The sequence below is a fragment of the Pseudochaenichthys georgianus genome, chromosome 13, assembly GCF_902827115.2.
Source record: "Pseudochaenichthys georgianus chromosome 13, fPseGeo1.2, whole genome shotgun sequence".
Lineage (NCBI taxonomy): Eukaryota > Metazoa > Chordata > Actinopteri > Perciformes > Channichthyidae > Pseudochaenichthys > Pseudochaenichthys georgianus.
In genome coordinates, this window is record NC_047515.1 from 3,570,824 (window position 1) to 3,593,777 (window position 22,954).

Genomic DNA, 22,954 nt, shown 5'->3' on the forward strand with positions numbered 1-22,954 from the left:
CGCTCCTCAACGACGCCCACCAAAATCACCAAAGCAGAGACGCGCACCATCTCTCCCGGCTTCATCACCATGCCTACCACAATCATCCAAACCAAAACAATCTGCAAACTGATATCTGCTGGGTCCAGGCTCAAGGGCGTATGGCACTCTCAACTCTTTCCAGGACATGCCCGGGCCCTGCCTGCCAGTAGCTTTGCCGATATCTGTGTTGATAGGTAATAGATTAAGAGCGGTGAATGATCTTAGATACAGGAAGCACTCAAACGTTTGTGTGAGTTTATCTAATTTAGCAGTGATTCCATGTCAGCCACAGATTGTTACAAAAAACATGACTGATAGTGTGTTTAACGAACTTAAACTAGCTTTATTAAATGTCAGGTCTTTGGCAGGAAAAACATTTTTAATCAATGATTTTATCACTGAGCACAATCTTGATTTTATGTTTTTAACAGAAACTTGGATTGAACAAAATAACAGTGCAGCTGTTCTTATCGAATCAACCCCTCCCAACTTTAGTTTTATGAGTCAGGAAAGAATGCAAAAGAAAGGGGGTGGAGTTGCTATTCTGTTCAATGATTCCATTCAATGCAGGAAGACATCGTATGGAAACTTTGATTCTTTTGAATATGTGGCCCTTCAGCTGAAATGCTCCTCTCGAGCTCTGTTCCTAAATATCTATAGGCCACCCAAATACGGTGCAAGCTTTTTTGATGACCTTACTGAACTGCTGTCTATAGTGTGTATTGACTTTGACCGTCTAGTCATTGTTGGTGATTTTAACATCCATGTTGACAACCCCCAGGACAGAGGGGCTAAATAACTGTTTTGTGTTCTTGATAGCTATGGACTGACTCAGCATGTGACGGAGCCCCCGCACAATAAGGGGCACACTCTGGACTTAATTATCTCAAAGGGTCTGAATATCTCTAAGGTTGTGGTGACTGATGTTGCACTGTCTGACCATTCCTGTGTTTTCTTTGAGAGCTCTATTTCTGTTCACACAAGTGTTCAAAAAGAGGTAACCACAAAGCGATGTTTAACTGAAAATACTAGGGAAATGTTTACTCAGAATTTTTCTTCCACACTTGCCCCTGCTAAAACCTCAGTAAATGAGCTAGTAGATCATTTTAATTCAAAAATTAAAAATGTTATAGATGCCATTGCTCCAATTAAGGTAAAGGAAGTGACTGGGAAGAAAATATCTCCATGGAGAAAGGCCATGACCGTTAAAACAGAAAAAAGAGAATGTCGAAAAGCTGAACGCAGGTGGCGAAAAACAAATCTCCAGGTTCACTTTGAAATTTATAAAGAGAGACTTGGCCTTTATAATTTGGAATTGAAAAACGCACGACAATCATTCTTCTCTGACATCATTACCAAAAACAAAAACAACGCACGTGCCTTGTTTGCTACCGTCGACAGACTAACTAACCCCCCAGTGTCAGTAGCTTCTGAATTTCTATCCACCAGGGCGTGCAATGATTTTGCCTCCTTTTTCACTGACAAAATTCAGAAAATCAGACAAGCAGTCAGTGCCTCTGCATCAGGAACAGCAAATGTGTTGTCTCTGTGTCCACTTAACATCAATTCAGACATCATGACACAATTCCATCAGATTAATGATAAAAACCTAGAGGACATTATTCAACTTCTGAAGTCCTCCTCCTGCTGCCTTGATATTATTCCAACAGGATTTTTCAAAGATGTTTTGCCTTGCATGGCCTCAGAACTACTTCATATAGTAAACAAATCTCTTCACTCAGGTATTTTTCCACAGGCCCTGAAAACTGCAGTCATTAAACCGCTCTTAAAAAAGAATAATCTAGATGCTTCAGTAATGAACAATTACAGGCCCATATCAAACCTGCCATTTCTAGGTAAGATCATTGAAAAAGTTGTTTTTCAACAGTTGAGTAATTTCTTGCATTTAAATGGTTGTTTCGATGTGTTCCAGTCAGGCTTTCGTCCAAACCACAGCACTGAGACTGCTCTTGTAAAGGTCTTTAACGACATCCACTTAAACACAGACAGTGGCAGAACTTCAGTGGTAGTATTATTAGATCTCAGTGCTGCGTTTGACACTGTTGACCACAGCATATTACTGGACCGACTGGAAAACTGGGTGGGACTTTCGGAAACAGTTCTAAATTGGTTTAAATCCTACTTAAAGGACAGAAACAACTTTGTTTCAATCGGTAAATACACATATGAGTTGACAAATATGACATGTGGGGTTCCTCAAGGCTCCATCTTGGGGCCTCTTCTCTTTAACATCTACATGCTACCACTGGCTCAGATAATGAAGAACAACAAAATAAGTTACCATAGCTATGCAGATGACACACAAATTTACGTAACAATTTTACCATGAGACTATGCTCCAATTCAAACACTGAGTAAGTGCATTGAACAAATCAATGACTGGATGTGTCAGAACTTTCTCCAATTAAACAAAGATAAAACTGAGGTAATGGTTTTTGGAGCCAAGGCAGAACGTTTAAAAGTTAGCGCTGAGCTTCAGTCTGCAATGTTCAAACCAACAGATAAAGCCAGAAATCTAGGTGTAGTCATGGACTCTGACCTGAGTTTCAACAGTCACATTAAAACAGTTACTAAATCAGCCTACTATCACCTAAAGAACATATCTAGGATTAAAAGACTAATGTCACAGCAGGATTTGGAAAAACTTGTCCATGCCTTTATCTTCAGTAGACTCGACTACTGCAATGGTGTCTTCACAGGTCTCACTAAAAAATCTATTAGAAAGCTGCAGCTGATTCAGAACGCCGCTGCTCGAGTCCTCACTAACACTAAGAAAGTGGATCACATCACTCCTGTTCTGAAGTCTTTACACTGGCTTCCTGTGTGTCAAAGAATAGATTTCAAAATACTGCTGCTGGTTTATAAAGCATTGAATGGTTTAGGCCCAAAATACATTACTGACCTCCTGCTAAACTATGAACCATCCAGATCTCTCAGGTCTTCAGGGACTGGTCAGCTTTCTGTCCCCAGAGTCAGAAGTAAACATGGTAAAGCAGCGTTCAGTTATTATGCTCCAAATATCTGGAACAAACTCCCAGAAACCTGCAGGTCCGCTGCAACTCTGACTACTTTTAAATCCAGGCTGAAGACTTTTCATACTATTCATATCTTAAACTGCACTGTAACTTTTATCCATGTACTTTTTCTTGTAATGTTTAATTGAACTATTTATATTTTAGACTGCACTGTAACTTTTATCCATGTATTTTTTTTCTTAATGTTTATTTGATTAGCTTTTCTTTTTTAATGCTTAATGTCTTTAATTTTTTTTTTTTTTGTAAAGCACTTTGAATTGCCTTGCGTTGAAAAGTGCTCTATAAATAAACTTGCCTTGCCTTGCCTTGCCTACCTCTGCGTAAATTTAGAGTGAAGGGACGAAACAATCCCTGGTTTTCTGCTAAGCTGTCCAGTCTACTTCATGAGAGAAATAATGCTTGGGCTAAGGCTAGGAAATCAGGCTCAGAGGTAGAATGGCTACGTTTTAGGCAGCTAAGAAATAGCTTCACATCTCAAATAAAAAGTGCTAAATCAAAGTACTATTTGTCGGTTACCACAGAAAACCTGAATAATCCTAGGAAATGTTGGAAAGCCATAAAATTGATTTCCACTGGTGATATCCCAAATGAGCTACCTCCGTGCCTTACCACAGCATCTGGCACTATATCAGACAGGGCTACTATGCTAAATTGCTTTAATAAGCATTTTGTGTCTTGTGGCTCTATGTTTGATTCTGTCACTGACTGTACTTCTGCTTCTGTGAATGCTCCAATCCTTGACTCTGAACAATGTGGTCTGTAAAACCCTTTCAGTTTTACTCCTTTAACTGTTGGTATTGTTCATGAAGCATTATCCAAGTTAGATCCTAGGAAACCGGCTGGCCCGGACAACTTAGAACCTTTCTTTTTAAAGATAGCTGCAGATTTTATTGCTCCACCTCTTAGTTCTCTTTTTAACCTCTCTCTCAGCACAAAAATGCAATTCCAAAAGTATGGAAGTTTCCTTATGTCTTGCCTTTACTGAAAGGATGGGAGGCAACTATTTTAAATAACTATAGGCCAATCTCTAAATTGTCAGTTCTGGCTAAGGTGCTCGAACGACTTGTGAGTGAACAAGTAAAGGAGTTTTTATCTATAAATGATATCCTGTCTAAACATCAGTCAGGATTCAGAAAGAAATACAGCACCATCACTGCCACAATGAAAGTGGTAAATGACATTACTAGTATTTTAGATAATAAGCAGAGTTGTGCAGCTCTGTTTATTGACCTTTCCAAAGCGTTTGACACCGTTGATCATCGCATCTTAAAGCAGAGGCTACTCAGTATTGGCATATCCAGCCATGCAGTGGGGTGGTTTGTGAACTACCTCTCTGAAAGGTCCCAATGTGTTCATTTTGATGGACTGTCTTCTGAGTGGTTAAACATTGCTAATGGTGTACCACAAGGTTCTGTTTTAGGACCACTTTTATTCTCCATATATATTAACAGCGTAGGTGATAATGTGGATGAAGCTACTTTACATTTTTATGCGGATTATACTGTGATGTATTGTGCAGGTCCCTCCATTAAGGAGGCTGGTGTTAAATTACAGGCTGTTTTTAACACTATTCAGACTCAGCTCTCTGAACTAAAGCTTCTTTTAAATGTGGATAAAACCAAGGTAATGCTCTTTTCAAAAGCAAAAAAGACACCAGAGCCTGTTTTAGATATTGTAACTACGCAAGGAACAAAACTTGAAGTTGTTGCCTGTTACAAATACCTTGGTATCTGGCTTGATGATTGTCTCACTTTTAAACTTCATGTCAATAACCTGCTAAAAAAACTGAGGGTTAGGCTAGGTTTCTTCTACAGGAACAAGTCCTGTTTCTCGCTTGAGGCCATGAAAAGTCTCTGTGACCTTTTGACCTGTGCTGGACTATGGTGATTTGATGTATATGAATGCACCTGCCAATTGCCTGGTCAAGGTAGATGCTGCGTATCACAGTGCACTAAGATTTGTGACAAACTGTAAAGCATTAACCCATCACTGTACCCTGTATGCAAGGGCTGGTTTGCCTTCACTAACTGTACGGAGGCTCAGTCACTGGTACATTTGTATATACAAAGCCATGTTAGGGAAACTTCCATCTTATATCTGCTCCCTGATCTCTCGGAGAATTGTAAGTGGCTACTGCCTGAGATCGAATGCAGTGGTTTTATTAAATGTGCCAACTGCTAGGACTGTCTTAGGGAAGACAGCTTTTAGATGCGCAGCTCCTCTGTCTTGGAATAGTCTGCAAATTAAATGGAAACTGAACAATCTGGTGCCACTAAATGTTTTTAAAGCTCGGTTGGATGCTAGTCAATCGGAAGCTATTGGTACCTGTTTATGTGGATAATTATGTAAATGATGCTGTATGATGTCCTTTTGTTGTTCTATTTATATTTTTATGTTTCATGTGGAACTACTTGAGCAGGTCTCCCTTGAAAAAGAGATCAATGATCTCAATGGGATTTATCTGTATAAATAAAGGTTTGAAATTAAATGAAATGAAATCTATCAATATGTGTGTACCTCCACCATTAAACTGTCGTATTCTGCACATTTCTTATACTATCTACATACATCTTATATAAGAGTATAATACATATGTATAATGTCAGTTAAAATAAGTGCTTCAACATAGTTAACATTGCTGGAGGTATGCACAAATATTGATAGATGTCTAGTAATGCACTATTGAGGAACCTGCGACCCAAGTTTTTCATTCAATGCATAACTACACCATAGTTGTGTAGGCCTATATGATATGTCAATAAACCTTAGAAAATCTTGAAATATTGAAAGGGATATGCAAAATAGTCATTATATACAGTCTTTAATTAACTATTAGTAGAGAATAACGAGTAATGAATATACTTTATAGGGATCCTATTAATATCTAATAATAAAAATAATGAAATTCAATAACATGCTTTCACCACTAGGTGTCCCTTTATATCAGCTGTGCAACTTTATGGTGTAAATACAGCCTATCTACCAATTGGATCAAATATAAAAGTCAGCCGAATTAGTGTTGATACTGCAAGGAGACGTATTGTGTGAAAAGAAATGTAAGATGTTGTTTAATGGCTGATATATTTATGATCCACGTCACGTTTTCAGTTCCTCATGTTTGTCTAGAAGTCTTCTCATCAGGGCTCTATAAATACAGAACTACGGCAGATATGTAATATTTAATGCAGCCGAACCGTGTATTACAATGCCGTTATGTGATGACTTCCAAAGAGAAAAGCAAGCACACTCGGAATAAAGTGTTTTCGGTCTGTTTCCGGTATTTGTTTATGACGATGTGATGTGAGATGTGAGACTGGAATTGCACAGGTGAAACGTTTCTATGCCACAATTTTAGATGCGAATTTTGTTAAACTAATACGTTTGCACTGTGGACCAACCCTATACATTGACGGGGAAGGGGGTAGCAATAAAGATTACACCATTAAACTGTTACACAGCATAACAGAAATAATATCGATAGCAGCGTCCCTAGCAACCACCTTGGTAACAATGAAAACGTTGTATCGACACAATTTCCTGAAGTAATCTTCGTAATAACTAGCAAACTAAAGATCATGTGCATCCGCTGCACACATAATCTGAAATAACAACTCATATTTCTCGCATCAAATGACATCAAAACGCATTTTAATGGCCAAACTAACTTTAAAATAGGCATTTTACACCGAGAATAAAACGAAGTTCGGCCATGTTTTTTTTTTCTGCAGGGAGAAATATGAAGATCACGTGACATAGACGCCAGCCATTGGAATGAATGGTGAAAAAAAACGTAGGGATCTTACAATTTCAGAGGCGTTTTTGTAGAAATACTACGTCTTACGTTGTGGACCAACGTAGTTATTACACGTTTTTTTTTAGACTGGGTTGGTTTAACAGGTTTTAAAGTATCCCATGTGTTAGTGAATTTTTATATATTTTCCCTTTGAATGGCAGGAAATTAGTATTCAAATTTTGATTGAATTTTTGGTCCCCCCCAATGTTGACTCCATGGTTACGGCCTTGGAATTTGTGAAGTGCTTTCCTCTGTGGTGAAACGATCTGCACAGCACCACGGAGGAAAGCGGCAGAAAGTCACCTGGAGTTAAAGAGAGCGGGGCTGCGTTGCGTGCATGGCTTCCTTCTGCAGGTAATGGGGAGACGCGCTCTGGTGGCGGTCTCGTTCAGGATCCGAAAATACAATTTAAATATTTTGCACACTTATTCCACTTATTCCTAGTGTGCCACTGGTTACGGTACCGCGTGCCAATGGTGGCATGCGGGCCAGGGGTTGTCGACCCCTGGGTTAGAGTGACAACATAAAGCAGCAAAATATCATTGGCTCATGCTTATTTCAGGTAAACTGTTTTCAATATGGGGGTTAAAAGGCAGGCAGCACCAGCCAATGCCTTTAAATGCACATTTAGCTTAAAGCAGGACAGTTTCTTGAGATCGCACTGTACTCACCGTCCAGCTCCTCCACGGAGATGCTGGCCAGGACGTCGCTGTCGCTGTCGGATAGCGAGCGGCTCAGGTAGTTCCCCTTGTAGAGCAGGCCTGCCGTCACGTGGTGGAACGGCATCTTCTCCCTGAGAAACAGCAGAAGGAAACATTTAGATGTCAGCGAAGAAAAGAGAGAAATAGCTCTCTTGGGATTTTCTTCAAGATTAATTGTGAAGTAAAACAACTATTAAGAGCTCCACACATTACACATATCTAAAACATCCTGTTAGCAGACTCAGGCTATATCAGGGTGAATGCTTGATCCTGATTGGTCAATTTGGACATTCAGAGGTCTACTATTTATTGATAGAAGACCACTGCTAAGTATAGTAGAGCATTTTAAAGGATGCTCTGAACTAAATGCGATCTGCAGTCATATCAATCGGCAGAAAGAAGTCCGGTCGACTTAACGTCAGCTGTTGCCAAAAAAACGAATTTGTTTTCAACACTTTGCATTATATGAATATTCCTTTTAATATGTAAAGGTGCATGAAACGTTTGACGTGAACTGTTCCAAGTAAGGGAAAGAAAAAGAGAAAAAATAGTGCAAGAGAAAGAGTTTAAAAAACAGAGAGCTGGACGACGAGAAATCAGCAGACGAAACTGGACAGGAAGTAAACACGAGCGGGAACAACAGAAGAAGACATACAGGAAGTAAACACCAACAGGAACACGATATGGGCTCTGTCTGTTTAGAGACTGGTTTATGGAAAACAAAATGTGGACAGTTAAAACACCTAGATCAGTGCTGCTGTATTTTAATTGACGCTGCTGTCACCACAGCCCGTGTTAGGCAATGAAATATACTTATTCTCAATATACTATTTTTTTAATCAATATTGTGAGTTAGATCGTTGATTTATTTATTAAATAGCCGTGTAATAAGCGCCTGTTTCCCGCTCACCCTGTCAGGGTTATTTTCTCATTAATGGCCTGCAGCATATCCCCCCTTACTCCATCAATATTACAATTAGGAAAATTACCATTAGGATGCATGAATCCACTTTTCAACCAAACTTGAAATTGGTTTGCCCTTTTGTGATATTGGTGAAACAAATTAGCGTCCAAGCAGCACAGTATAAACGAGATCCATAAACGAAGTAGAACAAATGTTCTAAATGGGAAGTCACGCAGTGAGGGAGACTTGTATAACTAGGGGTAAATGTACTGAATGTGCGTGTGTGTGTGTGTGTGTGTGTGTGTGTGTGTGTGTGTGTGTGTGTGTGTGTGTGTGTGTATGTATGTGTGTGAGAGAGTGTGATGTGTGCGTGCGTGCGTGCGTACTGTATGCACAAGGGTGACTGAGGCAATTAATTATTCAATAAATGGAAGCCCAAGGGCACAGGAGGAAAATGAGCGCACATCGAGCACAGATATGTGTGTGGATGCTTCTCCTCTCTAATTGGATTTCATCACGATGAGATGTGTCTGAGACGGAATGCTAGTTCAAAGTGTGCTGAGACATTACACCAACAGAGCCTTGCAGAACACCGACTGCTCTGTTTAATGCGTTTGTCTCTGATCAGTTGAACTTAACATCATATGTCTGCAGAGTCTAGTAAGACTCACAATTACAAGAGATAGAGATGTAAAAGTAAAACACAGTCTTCGGAAAATGTGAGATTTGCAGCAGTTCTGCCCGTTGCATTGTTCCGCAGCATCCTCTACAGGACACTCAGGTTTGAGTGTAATCTTCAGAATGACACTGTCCAGGCAAACAAAGGGAACGAGTCAAATACTTCAGCACTTATCTTATTAAATAATGTATTTGACATGTGAATCCTTTACTGAAAGACTCCCTTCGGCTGGCTGGTCTTCAGAAACCTTTAGCTTGCTTTTAAAGGTGCCCTATTATGCTCATTTTCAGGTTCCATATTTGTAATATATCTACCGGGATATTGACCGCTTAGAGATGTCCCACCCCTCAGCCTATTCATTCAATGTGTTGGAACACCAGACTATAGAAGCGAGTGTTACATAGTGATGTCACTACGTTCCGAAGTGAACACGGGAGTCCTATGGAGGCGTTTCAGGCAGGGGGGGGGGGGGGGGGGGGGGTGAGTGGGAGAGAAACTCCCTCTGGAGGGAACACAGGGATTTTAGCCTTTGCAGAACATTTGCATGCAGAAAAGTTCAGATCATTCTGAAGCAGAGAGGACATGACAGCACTGTTCTACTGTAGGTTCCTACTTCCTAGTACGAACTTAGTCAAACAACGAGACGACAAGAAGAAACACTTTAGGAGGAGGACATGAGCCACTAACAAAGTTGAGAAGTTTCTAAACTTTAGAAATCTCATGAGCCACTCATAATTGGCTTTGCTTAGACTAAGTACCATTAAGTCTTAACTAATATCATTAGTAAGTAATAAATAGAGGTTGCTGTTTTGCGGTACCCAATAACCCATGCAAAATGGTTATTGGACTGCATTTATATATAGCTCTTATTTTCTAGTCTTATGACACTTCCACATGTACACTGCAGTAGGAAAGATGATCTCATCATTAAAGACGTATTACTGAAAGATAATCCATAATCATGAGAAAGTAATACCCTATTTTCATTGCAAAATGACAAAGTTAATAAGTAAATAAATCAATTTCAAATAGCTTCCATATGTTGCACTTTGTTATATTGAGATCAATAAATCATGCATGAAAGAAAACCTTTCAATGTATTACATTTGAAACCCAACAGAAGCAAAGAGAATGACAATGGTGTGGGTTTTCCCTTGGCGATGAGGTGATCTGTTCAGCTCTTGATAACATATCTATTGTTGCTGCGTTGTATCACCACGTCCAGCATCTGAGCTGCCTGCCAATGCGGTTCCTCACAAATTGAAACTGCTCCCCAAATCTTTCTTGTGTGTCAGTTTAATAAGCATGCATATCAAGACTCCTGCAATATGCCCTACGCTTTATTTGATCAGCTTTCCACGCACATGTCAAGATTTTTCATTTTCTAATTAATCAATTATTCAGTCATCTTACTGCTGTCGTTATGAATATTATAACCATCGCTCGTGTGCGTCTGTCCGTACTACCAATATGAGCTAACCCATATCGTCAGCCCTTTGACACAGGTGTAAAGTATCCTGGGTTTACGGTGCTGCGGCCAACATGAAGAAATATTGATCAGAATGATTTACCATGCAGGCGATTCAGCAGTGTGCATTCACACACTAGATGAAAGACTGTATTGTCATGCAGCGCACACCTTTGCCCTTTGGCTTTAGAGTGGCTAAAGCCAGCCGTGTGTTTACTGTGTTCTCTATTAGTATGGAGGGCACAGTGGCTTCCAATGAGTTTTGTCACGTTTCTGACACTTTCAACAATCCAGCAAAAAGGTTGCACCAAACAGAGGACAGACATTCATGTTAGCAGCAAGGACCATGGAAATGTTGTTCTAGTGACAGGTCGAAGACGAACTGGAGGATCTTCGGAGGCCTGAAAGTGCAAAACAATTGTATCAACGGAAACAATTGACAGGGAATGACTCGTCTCATTCAAGTATTCAAGAAAACGATCTAGGCGAAAAAACTCCAAGGGTTAGGGTTAGGTTAGGGTTGGGTTAGGGTTGGGTGTTCAGGGTTGAGAATAATTTGCACTAGCCTATTGATCTGTGGATAGGTGTGGCAAATGTGTGGTTTGTCGAGTGTAATTGACTGCTGGTAAAAAGGGAACGGGACCCCCATGGAGATCCCGAACGTGGACCAGAGGCGAAGGAGGCTTTGGCGGGGGCTGTCAATCAACTGTCAATCAGCCCCCTCTGTATGGTGGTGCCCAATTTGGCCATCCTCTTGCTCTGTACAATAGTGCAACGGTCAATGGACTCCAGTCCCTAGATGACCAGGTTAACAAACAGGTGAGATTGGAAATGATTCATTGAGGTTGTGGTGAGACGACCTTCCCCAATGTTGTAAAGGTTCTGTTTCAGTCTGGTGAGTATGGTGTGCTTTGTCTCTTCACATATAGTGTTCATGGCAGATGGTGCAGGATACGATTTGACTATATTGCTGCTGTTAAGTGGAAATGATCCGAGGGGTATGTTTACTGTTCCACTGTGTTGTCTGTGTATGAACTTTCCATGGATGTAGTGTTGACTGTGTAGTGTGTGTGGTGGGGCTATGTGTCTGGAGAACTTGCAACAAATGTGTATATCCTGGAGGCTTTTGTTCTTCCTGAAGACGTGCTTGGTGAAGTGTCATTGTTGTGACTGTCATAGTTCTGTTTGATGGTGCCATGTCATCATGTTTGTTGCCTGAGAGAAGGTGCAACTAGTGGTATGAGTTTTGGGGGGGTCTGTCCGGTTGAGGTCAGGTAGGTTGGTCTGGCGGAAGGCGAGGGGGGGTCCACACTCCAAGTGGGGGACTTGGAGTGTATACTAAAAACGTCCTTCTCATGGGGTTGGATGTTCTTGCTCGAGCTGAGATGTGATGTTCCTGTACAGTGATTTAGTGGAAGGATTTCTCCGAGCAGACTCCTCATTGCTCCTCTGATTTTTAACTTTTCTGACAAATCGAAAACAGCAACGATTAACTTCTTTGGAGCATTGACAGCCTTGCATGACTTTGCAAAGATGAGCAGACTTCTTAGTATTCCTGACACGAAAGCACTCTCCGTGTAACTTAAACACACCAATTAGAAGTATTGATTACACTCAGTTGTTCTGTTCAAATAACTGTTAAAAGAGCGAGTGCACCAAAGAAGACCCGAAAGCAAACAGAGATGTAGAAGTGTTTATGAGATCAGAAAGAACATGGCACATTAAAAGGAGATACGATTTGACTGCAATGTTAACCGTAATATCTCAAAAGGGTAGTGTTTATATATGCACTAGATGAGCGTTGAGATTAAGTGCTGAAACAGTAGAACACCTGGTGTGTAACCCCTTAGGAAGGCATAGCTGTTCAAAGCCTTCAGCTCCATTACACCTGATGCAACTGATCAAAGCCTCAGCTGAACACGTTCATGTGCCCTTAAGGAGCAGAGCAACATACAGTAACCGCTTGAATGAGGAAGTAATCACCACAGTCTCAACCAAGATTACATAAAATAAATTGTACTCTTTATTTCCTTAACAAATCGCTATTATTTGCAAACTGTAATATTTCAGTTCAATAGAAAAGGAGGCAAGGATTCTGGGATGTAATAGTCAGATTGACTGGCTGATAAAAGTGAGCCAGAGAGAGAACATGGAGATAACATCTGTTGATTTGAGAACAACTACGTTTCTACCCTTACATAAAGGCTGCATCAAACCATTCTTTTCACTCTTATCTTATTAAAGGTGGGGTAGGTAAGTTTGAGAAACCGGCTCGAGATCGCTAGAATTTGAAAATACACAACCGGAGAAAATCTGCCACTTCCTTATAGAGTCCCTCCTCCAACACACACGAACGCGCACATGACCAATGAGGGCACGAAATAAGTTTGTGCCCCGATGGAAGGCTGACAGGCAGGTAGGTTGTACTTTTTACAGTATTACGGCTTCTACAGACGACATTTTTTTATGGATTTGTTGTCAAAGCACTTCAGATATTCATTGCTATCGGGATGTTAAGAGCATTCCATGGAATATAACAAAAAGTGTATCTCGAGCCGGTTTCTGAAACTTACCTACCCCACCTTTAAGTGATGAATTTTGTATTTCTGTAAAATATCATAAAATGGTGAAATGCTCATTACAGTTCCTCAGATCAAACTGATCTCTTCAAAGTCCTCGTTTCGTCTGCTCAGAAGTCTAAAAGCCAATTTACAATTAAATTAAAAGTAACAAAACTTCACACTTGAAAACCTAACCACGAATGGAATGGTCAGCTAATTGCTTCAGTTGTCCTCATTACCGCTATACAGTATGGACAATAAAGAAGCTACCTTGTGTGAAAGTATGGAAGCCGAAACACGGTACCTTGTCAGTCGAGCTGTTGCACCTCGACTGACAAGAGCACTCCAACAGCAGAGTGAAGCTGCCTTTGTTTTACGGGAACTCACATTTTACATCATGTTGAGGCCATTAGCTGATGTAACAGTAACAGTGAGTTAGGTGTAAGTCTGGATCCAGTGTCTGGTTCAAGGACACGTTGAAGTGACAGGACACGGGGTCGTTGATGGCTGCACTAGATGTGATTGGAGCTGTGGAATTGAATAACAGGGACAACTCCGCTGTTTCTAGTGCTACAAGCTAAAGTCTGTGATCAACCTGTCGCTCAGAGCTGAGTTAGGAGTGACTGTTAAGTTTGTTCATCAATATGCATTGTCCCTCTTCAAATAAACGATTAAATTAAATTAAATGAATAATCTCCAGTTTGATTTCAACAATACCTAAATTACACCTTGAAAACAACTGAGTACAGCCTTTAAATCTTACAATTTCCCCCGAAAAACCACATGTCAACATGATGGTCATCATCCTCATTAAGCGACCTAAGTTAAGGGACCTGGCACTATAGTCTTTCAGCTTCTTTTGGTTGCCTATGGCTGTTCCATCATTTTCGAGAGTGATACCAGTTTCACACCAGAGGCCTGTACTACGAAGCAGGATTTTCGGTTAGCCGGCTAACTTCAGGGAAAACTCGGGGTTTCCGGTCCTACGAAGCTGGTTCTCTTCTTAGCCGGCTAGATCTCCATGGTAACTTACGCTCTCGCTAAACTGTCCTACGGCGCTGGTTATCAAGTGGATCGCTCAAGTCAGCCGTGTGCTATCTAGTTAGGTGCGCTTTCACATGAAAGGGGTGGTATCTGGAGCATTCGACCAATCACAAACATGGAGAAGCGTACTGACAGCGCAGCGTCATACTGATGTTTGGTGGAGCCAAAGTGCTGTACATATAATAAAAATAGCCTACAGTAGAGACACTTTACAGCAAATACAACAGCACAGATTGTTCAGAATATCAGTTAAACTTTAAACATCCATGACTTAAACACTTTATCCAGGATAAAAGCCACATAGCTGCACCTGCAAGGTGAATAAAAAAAATAATACTTCTGCATACAGTACGTGACACTGTGAGTGTTGCACGGCCAGATACGGCTCAGCTGACTCAGATAAGGAGATATATGATACATTATGAATGATAATGGGACACATCGACGTCTGCACTCACAGTGCGGCGGACTGTAGGCTATGTAATGTTACTTTGATCCGGTTACTTATGTTATGGCAGATATTTAATTAAGCTTTCTTAACATAATAGTATAATAGTTATAATAGTCAGATTGCTCTGAAGATGGGAGGTGATGTTCTATTAATTTTCACGTTCACACAGTCGGTGATTTTGGCCGGCCGTCTTTCCTGCAACGGCAGTTTAAACGAGAGGGGTCTGCCTGCAGACCTCCACTCTCAGGACAGTTCCGGTGCAGACCTCCACTCTCAGGACACCTCCACTGTCAGTACAGGAAGTGCACGCCAAGATTTCCAAAATAAAATCACCACTATCAGTACAGTGCCAGTTTCCAAACAGGAATGCACGCAAATACAAAATAAAATTGGATCGTGACGGATCGTGACACTTATTATATACATATGTATATATCTATATATATATATATATATATACATATGTATATAATAAGTGTATATATATATATATATATATATATACGGACACCTTGTATTGTAGTTACTATCAGTACAGCCGCAGCGTCACTTTCCGAACAGGAAATGCACGCAAATACAAAATAAAATCGTACTGACACTTATTATATACATATAGATATAGATATATATATAGATATATATAAAAATAGGGACACTTTGTATTGTTTACTCTCAGTACAGCACCACTTTCCGAACAGGAAATGCACGCTAATACAACATAAAATAGCACTGACACCTTATTATCTATATAGATATATTTATTTATTTATATATATAAATACGACATCTTGTATTTTAGTTACACCTGCTAGACAACAGTGGAAGGTTCGAGAAACAACCGTGTTTGCCGGGTGCACCGCGGCGGAGCTGGGAACCTCCACCCCGCTGCGGGACCCGTGGGACCCCTGGACGGTGCGTCTTGGTCACGATTCATATCGGCCGGCGCGGAGGCCCTCCGACAGTGGGTCGCGTTTGCCATTCGATCAGTGAGAGGAGAGGAGAGAAATGCAACAAAAATTGTCAAACTCCGTTAATATATGGATGAGTGTGGGGGGGGGTGGCTGGACACAGGCCGTGGGGGGACACCCGAGACCGGGCCATGTTCCCGGTAGTGCACGGTGGTCGGACTCATCACCTCCGTAATGAGTCTCCATTGTGATTTGAAAACTTCCATCAAACGAGTCCTTCGGTGGGCGGGAAAAAAACGGGTCAGAATCGTCACTTCCTGTACTGACAGTGGAGGTGTCCTGAGAGTGGAGGTCTGCACCGGAACTGTCCTGAGAGTGGAGGTCTGCAGGCAGGCTCCCATGAGTTTAAACTGTATTTCCTCCGCACACTGAGCTCTGATTGGTCAGCAGGCGGTGCTTTCACTGAGTTGATCTCTTATCCTGGAACCTATCCTGCGCCGGAGCAGGCTAGCCGTGAACGGCATAAGTTATCTAGCCCGCTAAAAAGTGAACCAGCTTCGTAGGACCGGAAATCCCTGAAGTTAGCTTGCTAAACGAAAATCCTGATTCGTAGTATAGGCCCCTGCTCCGGAGCAGGTCAGGTGGCAGGCTAAGAGATCAACTCAGTGAAAGCACCGCCTGCTGACCAATCAGAGCTCTGTGTGCGGAGTTTAAATCTATCAAGTCACTGACTGTGTGAACGTGAACATTAACAGAATATCACCTCCCATGTTCAGAGCAATCTGACTATTATAACATTAGCGTTAAGAAAGCTTACTTAAATATCTGCCACAACATAAGTAACCGGATCAGAGTACATTAAGTACAGTCCGCGGCATATCACTTCATAATGTATCATATCTCCTTATCTGAGTCAGCTGAGCCGTATCTGGCCGTGCAACACTCAGTGTCACAGACTGGATGCAGAAGTATTATTTCAAGCAACACATTAAGTTGACGAAACACTCGAGTCAAATGTAATTGAAGTCAGATCGTGTCTCAGACGGTGCAGTGATCATGAAGCTGTTAATGTACGCATTCAAACACCAGCTGTATTCACCTTGCAGGTGCGGCTATGTGGCTTTTATCCTGGATAAAGTGTTTAAGTCATGGATGTTTAAAATGTAACTTCTTCATATTTGTCTAATATTACAGGGTTGCCAACTCTGGGCACCTGGCTGGAGTGAGATTTTGATATCATGGGTTTAATTACACATATGCGCACTAAATGACTGCTGTCGTGTCAGCAGCGGGACCTTAGCATATATATAGGATATATATATATACAATATATACAAATACACAATAAAGGGCACAAAGTTTCATTCACTAATGAAAGTCAAACACATGTTTGTTTCCACTGTTTTATTGTGTGCCTGTCGCGATAAGCAATTAATTGACTTATCGTACGATAAATAAAAATGAACTTGATAAATTTCCATTTACATGAGGATGTAACTAGCAGTTTGAAAGGATGCACTTGAATTATTAATATTATATAGTATCATTATGTCAGTGGTCTAAAATGGTCATCCAACGGTGCTGACAATATTATCGTTTATCGCAATAATTTCCGGGAAAATGTATCCAACAAAATTAATTATCATGAGAGGCCGATACATGAAACACACAGACACAAACAAATCTACAGACTTACTCCATACTGCCAAATATATTAATTAATGCACTCTCATATACTCTTTGACTCTATTTTGGCCTAGTAGAACAATAAGCAGCAGACTTTTACTTTTCATTTCTACTAGATCTTAGATTTGCGCATGCGCAATACGGGTCGGGGATTGACCAACCGGCTCCCACTGCTCTGCTGTCCGTTAACGTTGTGAAGAGTGGTGGGGGCGGGGAGGGAGCGGATCCACAGCTTGAGCAGCTGTCAACTCAACATTGTAAATAACCAACCAAAAACGATCTCTGGTTCATCTTGTTTTTGGCGTGAGAATAGTTTGGGCAGCGTGAGAGCGTGAGATTGAGAGTGAAAGCGTGTGTCACATGCCAGATGCGTGAGAGTTGGCAACCCTGATATTATAGTTGACTTTTCATTCAGGAAGTGTGACGCTGCGCTGTCAGTACGCTTCACCATGTTTGTGATTGGTCGAATGTTCCAGATACCACCCCTTTCATGTGAACGCGCACCTAACTAGATAGGACACGGCTGGCTTGAGCGATCCACTTGATAACCAGCGTCGTAGGACCGCTATAGCGAGAGCGCGTATGTTTTGGATTAGGCCAACCGGCTAACTCAAACATATCCAGGTTAGGTTGAACCGGCTTCGTAGTACAGGCCTCTGGAGATCTGTGAAGGTAATCTTTCGACCCCTCAAAGGCTTTAAATGAGTTCATATTAGGCGCGACAACAGTGGTCAGCAAATTCAGACCACCGGCGAATTAGGAGCTTGTGGCATGCTGAGATAACACGGTGTCACAGGTGGCAGATGGTGACAAAAACAGCTGCGAAAAAAAACAATAAGCAGTCACCAGAGAAAAACAGGTTGCCCTTTGACAAGGCACGGCACCTAGTTGGTCACCCATAGGGATACAGGCAAAACTGTGAGAAGGAGCATAGCGGATGTACCTTATCAGCGCAAAAGTCAATTATGGACCAAAGGTGGTGTTGTCACGTTGCTAGGCGGAATATCTGAAGATCAACAGCCATATTTATTAAGTTTCAGAAAACCATTTCTACCATAAACATAGATGTGGCGTTTCACGTTCATTGTGTTAGTTATTGAAAATAAAATAAAACAAATCATCTGCGTGAGTGTTACAGGTGTGTAATAGATTGACAGGCCAAACAAATCAAGGAAAATGTTCAATACACGAATCAAACTTTGCAACTACAGCATACATAACCTGAACAACGTTTTTACAGAGAACATCAGAAAATCTAAATAGCTCAGCATCCATTCATCTTGGTCAGTGTATTGTGTTGGTCATTGGATTTTCTTTTCACAAATGGATATTAAAAAACAAAAAACTACTGGATATTTAATTTTCGTTTTACAATTGAAAAACCAAATTTGAAATACAAGGCCTTTTTCTTTATCATGGTCAAAAAGGGATTTACCAAACTTAAAAAACGGGATGATTTTCATTTTCAACTTCTCAAAACAAAACATAAAATCGCTAGAAAACAGAAACAAAGAAAAACCCCGTTTTTTCATATTCTGCTACCGGAGGTTACCTTACAAAATAAGAGCGCAGATGAAGACGGTCAATCCGTGTATCTACGGTCCATTTGTTTTCTCAACGAAAACAGCCAAGACACATATTGAGCCCAGCAAATGAATGTTATTAAGGGCTGTAAATATAATAGGCCTATGTCTAAAATGGACAACATTGTTAGGAGATTTCAACTATGCAGCGGTTCTGCAGTCTCTCAAGTTTGTTATTATTTTTTCTGCGATTAGTTCTTTGTGAGATCGATCCTGTTGGACTCAGTAGGCTAGTAGTGAAACTACTCCCACAAGTACTATGAAGTACTTACTGTGTACTTTTTGAGTAATCCTCTGTCAATCCTGAGAACAAGAATGCATGTTTCTCTGCTATTTTGAATGAGCGTTAAAACCCCTTTCTTCATGAGACTGATATTGTTGGACAGAGTATTTTAAGAGGATGGTAGACATGATATCAGCAATACTTCCAGTCAGTAGTCCGGCAGCAGCATTTTTACCGCTTGGAAAGTCTTTAGAGTCTGGCCTGGATAGCTGTTCCCAACTCCTTCAGCACACTGACACACACTGTCACTCTTGTTGGCCTCTTATGAAGCTGCTGTCTTTTAAATAGGATTATTTCTCTGCTCCTAGTTCAATCCTCTCAGATTCTTCCATCAGTCCCAGTCATTGCATGTCAGTCAATAGAGCAGCCTGTCCACCTAAAAAAATGACCATATATAGGCCGATTGTTCATGCCCTTATTACGACCCAGAGACACGTTTTAAAGTGTATGTTGACCACTAGAGTACCTCTAGTGGTCGTGTAAGAAACAACATGCTCCCGGCCCGTTCATTGCAAACATTGTTTTCATTGTAATCAAGGAAAACGTACACAATGCACATTTAAGTGTTTATTTTACTATAGTGTGTCTATTTGTGTCTGTAGATCTCTCCTAAATTCACCAAAAGTTAGCATTCTAACGTAACATAAAGTACCGCGACCGCTGTGTGCACCATGTCAACAGAGATATCGTTGGAAAGCTGTGTCTCTCCTGCACGATCTCATTGTATCCAAATATGGTCATTTCCTTTGTATCAGCAACCAATCGTGAAAGCACAAAGGGGTCTTAAATCAAGAAAGGAAATGTCATTGGCTGGTGTCAATTTCTGACAACGTGATTCGTTCAGATGCATCACGTGGTGTGCTAAAACACTTCCTGGTTAGCTTTCCGCTACAAATTTAAATCTCAAAATGGCAAAAGAACATCGAAATGTTCACAGAGAAGACAACAACACTTGTCACTTGCACGAAGCAAGGTTATACAAAAAACAAATGACCCCGAACATGAAATACCTTCACGGAGTGCGTCGATGCGCAAGCTGTCATCCAAATGCGCAAGCTGTCATCCAAAGAACAGGATGACAGCTAGCGCCTCACTGCAATCTTTAAAGGTCGTTTCCTCAAAATGAGATTTTTCTCCTACTCCTAGTTCGAAATTTCAACTTCAGTAGCACGTAGAGACACCAAACCTTCCAGTTATATTCCTATCAATATTATGAAGGCTTTTACAGAAGGGTTTGTTCATTTGTCATTCATAGCCTTTCTGTACACACTGTGAAGACCACTGAGACAAATGTAACATTTGTGATATTGGGCTATATAAATAAACATTGATTGATTGATAGCCTATATAACATTGTATACCTAAAAACATGACGAAAATGGATATTTTAGGGATGTTGACAGTATTTTCTGATTTATGGAGTGATAAAAAGAGATATCCAAAATGCCTTCTGTAAAAGCCTTAGATACTAATATGACTAAAAAATGAAACAAGAATTTTAAACCTGGCTTTATCCAAAGTTCAGATTTCGATTCCTGAAATGTATTAAAATATGTGCATATTTAATGAGATAATGGGTAATTTGCATATTTAAACATGCTATTTCAGAAAGCTTGTAATACAAAAAACAATTGCCTTATTGTAAGTAATTAACGGGAGAAATTTCTAGCTGATACTTTTAAGTTAAAAAAATTACCCTATTCACCTGGGGTGTCTCGCCTTAAACTGTGTACACCCTGGAGGTTTAGGGGATACGAAACAGTGGTGTTATCAAATTTAAAACATATAATTAATAAATGGGTGAATTAATATACCTACATGACACCTAAGGTCAGAAGAGCTTTATTTAACAGCTGGTCTTATGTCTGTGACCCCTCCTGTTGTTCATTGATAAGCCTGAAACATGCACTTGTCAAGGTTCAGATGCACATTTAGCAAATATGGCAGTAGCCATCGACCATCTTAAGATAAGATATACTTTATTGATCCCAAGTTGGGAAATGTTTTTGTTACAGCAGCATGTACTACTTTGTTCTACAGTTACAATTCAGAGGTTAACCTGGTATTTTTACTCCACTACATTTATTTGAGTTACTTTGCAGATTCTGATTAATGATGTGAAATATAAACAACCCTTAAATCAGACTTTAGTTACACCTGAGTCAAATTCAGGGAAGGTGATTGTCAAGTGCCAAAATAAACTATGTAATATATTGGACGTTAAGTTTGTCAGACTTCATATTTATCTGTGGATAACCCCAACGTTTTGTTCTTATTCAAAAGAAGACCTTAACTTAAAGTAATCTTTAATGTTTAAATAAAGCCTTATTAGTTGGTCTGTTTAGCACATCCTCCTGTTAATATCTTTGGACGTCCTGCACTAAACTCTTTTATTGTAGAGATCACTACAGTATCTTCTTGATATTTTCAATTCTATAGTTCTATCATGCCTTCTACTTTCCCCCTATTTTGAATGTAGGCTACTCTTAATATTGAAATGTTTTCATCAAATAAAACATATTCAACAACAACATTCAATAACGTGTGTTACGACCCGCCCTCTACTTAAAGGTAGAGACTCGTTGGGGAGAACCGCAACATAGAAAACACAGCAAACACGCAGCATTTAACGGTGTTCATTTATTGATACATCCGTACTTACATGGCCAACCGGCAAATGACAATGCACTGGAGGACAGGAAACAAACAAAAGGACAAAGGGGGCCTGGGCCAGCCACACCACAGGCCGTAGGACCCATAGCTTCCCTCCGCTACCCAGAAACCTAACAAATCTCTGCGGGAGAAAACAAAGCCGGGAAAACCTAGACTACCTGTTCCTCCAGAGTACATTAGACACAAAACACTCGGAATCTACAGATCCTGAAGCAGAAGAAGGAGGAAGACCACGGACAACCTCCTCCGGCGTTAAGATTGGGGAAGAGAACTATAGGTTACTTACGTAACCCCAGTGCTCAGAGTAACATGAAGTGAGATGTCTCACTATGGGATGCGCCTCATCGCGGAGCAAACAGAAGCATCAATCTCATTACGCCAATCCTGATTGGCTGGTGATCTTGACGTCAGCGTCAGGGAAATCACCCCCTATAAGTAGCCTGCGCCACGACGCATGCGTCATTCAAAATAAGCACCTCTTCTCGCTTCACCATAGCAAGGAGGGCCGTCTGGTGAGACATCTCACTTCATGTTACTCTGAGCGCTGGGGTTACGTAAGTAACCTATAGTTCTCATTCATAACACTCCGTTCGATGTCTCACTATGGGATATTGTAGCTCCCGTATTGCCAGACGAGCTTATCTTGAAGATCACCGATCAACCAGAATTTAACAGGTGGAGTCCCGACTCAACAAGGTGCCCAGCACTGCTCGGGCCACGCTTGGAGCGGAGACGTCAAGCCTGTAAAAGCGGACAAAAGTGAGCGGCGAAGACCAGCTTGCTGCTGCACAGATGTCTTGGATGGAAACACCCTTGAACAAAGCCCAGGATGTAGCCAGGCCCCGAGTCGAGTGAGCCCGCAGACCCGAAGGTGCTTGCAGATTCTGACTCGTATAGGCCAAAGCAATCGCCTCCACGATCCAGTGGGATAGTCGTTGCTTAGTAACAGGCTTACCCTTGTGAGGTTTAGCCCAGGACACGAAGAGTTGGTCATTAAGACGAAGCTCTTTTGATCTGTCCATATATGTGTGCAAAGCCCGGACTGGACACAACAGATCCTGCTGCTGCTCCCCGGAGGAAACCAGCTGCGGAGGAAATGCCTCAATGTCAATCGGGGTACACAAACCAACCACCTTTGGTGTA

At 40.9% G+C, this 22,954-nt stretch overlaps 1 protein-coding gene across 1 annotated transcript in view; it reads right to left on the bottom strand.

Annotated features, from left to right (window-relative positions):
- Window positions 1–22,954, bottom strand: part of LOC117456877 (calcium-binding protein 8-like) — a 201,904-nt gene that overhangs the window by 166,353 nt on the left and 12,597 nt on the right. The window contains exon 2 of the mRNA XM_034096726.2: window positions 7,542–7,663. Within this exon, the coding sequence (XP_033952617.1) occupies window positions 7,542–7,663 (122 nt within the window). The remainder of the gene's footprint in view (window positions 1–7,541; window positions 7,664–22,954) is intronic.